The sequence below is a fragment of the Nannospalax galili genome, unplaced genomic scaffold, assembly GCF_000622305.1.
Source record: "Nannospalax galili isolate Female #2095 unplaced genomic scaffold, S.galili_v1.0 scaffold120, whole genome shotgun sequence".
In the NCBI taxonomy this organism is placed as follows: Eukaryota; Metazoa; Chordata; class Mammalia; order Rodentia; family Spalacidae; genus Nannospalax; species Nannospalax galili.
In genome coordinates this window covers 6,359,350-6,366,153 of record NW_008350324.1, presented here as the reverse complement: position 1 = coordinate 6,366,153, position 6,804 = coordinate 6,359,350, and the positions used below count along the sequence as shown (strand labels likewise).

Sequence of the window (6,804 nt, the reverse complement as noted above, 5' to 3'; positions counted from 1 at the left end):
CAACTGCAGGGAAAACTCAATGAGGAGTGATATGATTACAGAAAGTATGTACAAGATGATTCAAAACATAAATGGTTTTAAAAACTAAAAGGAGTACTGTATACACATTTACATTGATTTCTCTTCTCCAACACACAGAGTTTAAATTCGTGAAGCTCCTTCAATAACAATGAACTTGACTTTCAATATTAATTTGTGTAATGTCTTTTCAATGTTCAAGCCAATAGTTAAGAGGGTTCTGAAGTTAATCCTCTTTCCTTCGTCCTGTATTGCTCTGGACATACTATTCATAGTGAGTGCTTCAAAGACATGGGGTAATTGGCTGACTCACCAACTTTCTGCCTTTACAGCCCAAAGAGGCGTCATGCACTGTGAACATGGCGGTGATTCGCCAGAACTCCACTGACTTCATCCTCTTGGGCCTCATCACCCATCCGGCATTCCCCGGGTTGGTCTTTGCAGTGGTCTTTTCCATCTTTGTAGTGGCTGTCACATTGAACTTGGTCATGATTATGCTCATTCGTGTGGACTCTCATCTCCACACCCCCATGTACTTCTTGCTCAGCCAGTTGTCCATCATGGATACTGTCTACATCTGTATCACTGTCCCCAAGATGCTCCATGACCTCCTGTCCAAAGAAAAGACCATTTCCTTTCTGGGATGTGCACTGCAAATATTTCTCTACCTGACCCTGATGGGGGGGGAATTCTTCCTGCTGGGCCTCATGGCATATGACAGGTACGTGGCTGTGTGCAACCCTCTGCGGTACTCTATAATTATGAATCCCAGGGTTTGTGTGCTTATGGTGCTGGGCTCCTGGACTGGTGGTTCCTTAGATGGATTCATGCTGACACCTGTAACTATGAGCTTTCCCTACTGTGGGTCTTGAGAGATCAATCACTTTTTCTGTGAAATCCCAGCTGTGTTGAAGCTGTCCTGCACAGACACATCACTCTATGAAACCTTGATGTATGCTTGCTGTGTGCTGATGCTGCTCATCCCAATATCCTTCATCTCAGTCTCCTATACGCGCATCCTCATCACCGTCCACCACATGAGCTCTGCTGAGGGCCAGTGCAAAGCCTTTGCCACCTGTTCCTCTCACATTATGGTGGTGAGCATCTTCTATGGGGCAGCCTTCTATACTAATGTACTGCCCCATTCCTACCACACACCAGAGAAAGACAAGGTTGTGTCTGCCTTCTACACCATTCTCACCCCCATGTTGAACCCGCTCATCTACAGCTTGAGGAACAGAGATGTGACTGCAGCTCTAAGAAAAGTACTAGGGAGATTTGCATCTTCTCAGAGATTACAAGTGGGAGATGTTCCTGGAAAATTCTAGCAGTAAGGAGCCAACACCCTGTGGCACAGTCTTTCCAGAAAATACACTATGGGTTCTGCACAGCATCAATTTAATAATCTAAAATTATCAACCAGCAAAATCATCCTGTTGCAAGCTTTACTTAGGAATGAGATACCAGGTCAAAGGCAGAGTGATCTCAGCATTAAAAAATCTCTTGTATGACTTCAGCAGCAAAAACTTCCAGTGTTCTCAGACAAATTGCACTGTGAATCTTCCCAGGCACGATAAAAATCCCTCTAGATTGTCCTGTGTCTTTGTATGCAACGTGGTCATATGTTCTTTGTGTCTATACTAATAGTAAATTTTTCTTCGGGTGTTGGGTATGGAACCTAGGAATTCATTCATGCTAATTTATATTCTACATTTGAATTAAATCCCATCCTTCCTGGACAACTTTTGAATGGAATTTGTCAGGAGTATTTTGCAAGTCATTAAGGAATTAAATTAAAATCTAATATCAAATATTTAACATAAGTTAAATATTTTATAGTGATAATAATGCAATTTCATTGGAAGAACCAGAGGAAGAGGACGCCTGTTGCAAGACAGTATCTCTAGATGTGACAGGGATGCTGCACCCATGAAATCTCAACAGTGCGGTTGTGTAAATAATATCTGAATAATGACCACAACAGTGAACCAGTGTCAATGGGGGAAATGTCAATTCTAGATGAAAAGCAATAAGCAACCAATAGATGCTGAGGGAAGGAGAATCCGTTTTCTCCAGGGCCCAAACACTTGGTGTGTTATCCAATCCCAGTTGTCGGCTCTAAACACATGTACACATGAGCAATACTAAATAGGGTGAAAATCATATGAATACATTACAGTTATGTATGAAATTCTCCAAAAATTCAATTAAAAAACAAAAGCAAAAAAATGTTTCTGTCATTTTCCTCCTCAGAAAACACATCTCACCATCAAAGATATATACCACCTTAAAAGTCAAAGGATGAAAAGGTTATTCTAAGCAAATAAAACTTAGAAAGAAGCAGACTTAGCTATTTTAATATTTGATCAAATGTACTTTGAACTAAAAATAAAAGATAAAGAAGGTACCTCATATTCATCAAGGGAACAATCCATCAAGTTGATATTACAATTCTGAGCATATATGAACCAAATATTGGCACACTCGACTTCTTAAAGAACTTCTTAAAGTACTAAATGTAAAGCCACAGGTTAATACCAACACAATAACAGTGGGTAACTTCAGTACTCCACGCTCACCAACAAACAGGTCATCCACACAAAAGTTAAGCGATAAAAGTTAGAGTTAAATGACACCATAAGTCAAATGGACCTAAATACATCTCAATAACATTCCACCCAAGAATTAATGAATGCACAGTCTTCTCAGCAGCCCATTGAACTTTCTCCATAATTGATCACATTTAAGGTCACCAAGCAAGTCTCACTAAATACAGGAAAATTGACATATCATCCTGCATTCTATCTGACCGCACTGGATATCAACATCAGTAAAAACTACGCCAACAAAGAATATCCGTATGCCCAAACAGCAACACAAAACCACAAACAATATGAAAAACCAGGAAAATATGTCCCCAATGAAACCTACAAGTCCTATAGAAGTGGACAGCATCAAGAACCACCCTATAGAACCCCAGGATGCAGAATTTAAAAAAAAAAAACAGTCATAAACATGATCAATGAACTTCAAGAAAACACAAACAACTCAAAGAACTCAGAGGAAAGGTATAAACTTTTGACAGAAGCCCAAGAATATACAAATATGGGGCTTAATGAAATATCAAAAACAATTCATAGCTGAAAAGCAAATTCACTAAAGAGATAGAAATAGTGAAGAAAACCCAAATAAAAATTAGCATAGGACTGAAAAACTCAATAAAACAATTAGAAACAGCAAGAGCAAGTCTCACAAGCAGAATGAATGAAATGGAAAACAGAATCTCAAGACTGGAGGATAAAGTTGAAGATCTGGACTCCTTAAGCAAAGACTATGCAAAATTCAAAAAAACACAGGAATAGAATACTCAGGAAATGTGGGACAACATGAAATGATCAAATCTAAGTATTGTAGACATACAGGAAGGAGAAGAAACTCAAGCCAATGGCATAGAACAGATCTTCCATAAGATTACAAAAGAAAACGTTCCTAAATGAAGGAAAAATATACCAATAGAGATTCAAGAAGGACAGAGAATACCATTAAGGTATGATCAGAACAGAAAACCCCCATGGTATATCATAGTAAAACCATTAAACATACAGAACAAAGACAGTTCTGAAAGCTGCTGGAGATAAACAAGTTACATATAAAGGAAAACCCATCAGAATTACAGCTACTTTTCAATGCAAACTATGAAAGCCAGAAAAGCCTGGAACAAACTATTCCCAGTTCTAAACAACCATGGATACCAACCTCAAAAACTTTATCCAGCAAAACTATCTATCAAGATCGAAGGGGAACAGAAAATTTTCCATGACACAAATAGGTGAAAGAATTCTTGTTTTCCAAACCAGCACTATGGAGAATACTTGACACAATACAAAGTACCAAAGAAAGGAATGAGTATCCCAAGATGATACAGAAAGTAAAGAAAGTTATAACAACAGAAACAGAAAATAAGGCCACAAACACAAAGAAATTAAAATGACAGTACACAATACACACTTTTCAACAATAAGACTAAATATCAATGGCCTCAACTCCCTTGTCAAAAACACAGGCTGGTACAATGGCTCAAGAAAGAAAACCCATCTTAGAAAACCCATCTTTTTGTTGTCTTCAAGAAACTCATCTCACCTTCAAGGATAGACACTATCTTAGGGTGAAAGGATGGAAAAACATTACAAGCAAATGGCCCTAAGAAGCAAGCAGGTGTCACAATTTTAATATCTGACAAAATAGACTTCAAATTAAAACTCACCAGAAGAGATAAGAAAGGTTACTTCATTCTAATCAAAGGAACAATGACACGAGAAGATGTTACAATCATGAACATTTATGCACTAAACACTGGAGGATCCAATTCCATTAAATCAGATAATTTATAAATCAGATATTTATCTTTAGATAAATGATATTAAACAGAGACTGACACCAACTCAGTGATAGTGGGCAACTCTAACACCCCATTGTCTTCAATAGATAGGTCTACTGGACAGAGAATAAACAGAAAGACATCTGAATTAAATGACATATTACATGAAATGGGCCTAACAGATATATAAAGAATATTCTACCCGATCACCAAAGAATACACTTTCTACTCAGCAGTTCATGGAAGTTATTCTAAAATTGACCACATTCTGGGGCACAAAACAAATCTCAACAAATACAAAAAATTGAAATAATTCCATGCCTTCTATCAGACCACAATGCAGTGCAATAAAGCTTATAATCAACAGCAAAAGTAGCTCTAGTAAATACACCAACTCATGGAGATTAAACAAAGCATTCCTGAATCATGAATGGGTTGAAGAAGAAATTAAAAAGAAATAAAAGTATTCCTGGAGCAAAATGAAAATGAAAACACAACACGACAAAACCTCTGGGTCATCCTAAAAGCAGTCCTAAGAGGGAAGTTTATAGCTCTTAGTGCCTACAATAAAATATCAGAAAGAGCACATGTAAACGACTTGACAGTGCAATGCAAGACTCTGGAAAGGCAAGAACAAACCAACTCCAAACCTAGTAGATGAGAAGAAATAACAAAACTCAGAGCAGAAATTAGTGAAATAAAAACAAGAAAAAATACAAAGATCAATGCATCTAAGAGCCAATTTTTTGAAAGGTTAAACAAGATAGACCCTTAGCTCAATTAAAAAAAGAAAAAGAAAAAGAAAAAAGAAATATCAGATCCAAATCAACAAAATCCGAGACAAAGGGGAAATGTCACAACAGACACCACACACACACACACACACACACACACACACACACACACACACAAATCCAAAACATTGTAAGGGAATACTTTAAAAATCTATACTCCATTAAATTTGAAAACCTAAAAAAGATTGATGAATTTCTAAAACCATGGCCACCACCAATGTTAAACCAAGAGGAGATCAATGGCCTAAACAGACCCATAACAAATAAGGAAATTGAAAGAGTAATACAAAAACCTCTCGACTAAATAAAAGCCCAGGCTCAGATGGATTCACAGCAGAATTCTATCAGTCAAAGAAAATCTACAACCAACACTGCTTAAATTATTCAAAAAAAATAGAAACAGAAGAACTCCCAAACTCCTATGAAGCCAGTATCACTCTACTACCAAAACCAGGTACGGATACAACAAAAAAGAAAGCTATAGACCCATATCCTTAATGAACATAGATGTACAAAATACTTTCACACCGCATACAGACATACATCAAAAGGATCACCCACCACAATCAAGTTGGCTTTATGCTAGAGATGCAGGAATGGTTCAACACACATAAGTCAAAAAATGTAATAAATCACATAAATGGACTTTAAAAAAAACCTCATGTTCATCTCAATAGAAGCAGAAAAAACATTTGACAAAATCAAACATGTATTAATGTTAAAAGCCCTAGAGGGAATTGGTCTGGAGGGAACACACTGCAAACTAATTAAAGCTATATACAACAACAAACCCATAGCCAACATCATCCTAAATGGAGAAAAACTGGAAGCATTCCCATTAAAATCAGGAATCAGACAGAGTTTTCCACTATCTCCACTCCTTTTTGATATAGTGCTTGAAACTTTTGCAAGAGCAATAAGACAAGAGAAGGAAATTAAAGGAGTACCCATTGGAAAAGAAGTCAAATTATCCCTATTTGCAGATGATATATTATACATAAGTGATCACAAAAATTCCATTAGAAAACTGTTAGAATTGATTAATACTTTCAGTAAAGTGGCAGGATACAAAATCAACCTAGAAAAATCAGCAGCCCTTCTATACACCAATAACAAGCAATCAAAAGAAGCATTTGAGGAAACCCTCCCATTCTCAACAGCCTCAAAAATAATATTTAGGAATAAGCCTAGCCAAAGACATAACATCGCTACAATGAAAGTTTCAAAACTTTAAAGAAAGAGATAGAGGAAGACACTAGGAGATGGAAATGCTAATGGATTGGTAGAATCAATATTGTGAAAATGACCATCTTACCAAAAGCAATGTATAGATTCAATGCAATCCCAATTAAAATACCCACAACATTCTTCACAGAAATTGACAAAATCATCCTAAAATTCATATGGGATCACCAAAGACCCCATATAGCCAAAAAGAAATCTTGGGCAAAAAGAACAATGCTGGGGGATCACCATACCGGATTTCAGATTATATTACAAAGCTATAGTCATAAAAACAGGATGGTACTGGCACAAAACATATATATAGAAAAATGGAACACAACAGAAGACCCAAACATGAGTTCATATAATTTCAGCCACCTGATATTTGAC

At 36.8% G+C, this 6,804-nt stretch overlaps 1 protein-coding gene across 1 annotated transcript; it reads left to right on the top strand.

Moving 5' to 3' along the window:
- Positions 1 to 377: 377 nt before the first annotated feature.
- Positions 378 to 1,346, top strand: LOC103745581 (olfactory receptor 2T2-like). The gene is given in 1 exon segment (XM_008847537.1): positions 378 to 1,346. A coding segment is annotated over 1 exon segment (969 nt).
- Positions 1,347 to 6,804: the final 5,458 nt, after the last annotated feature.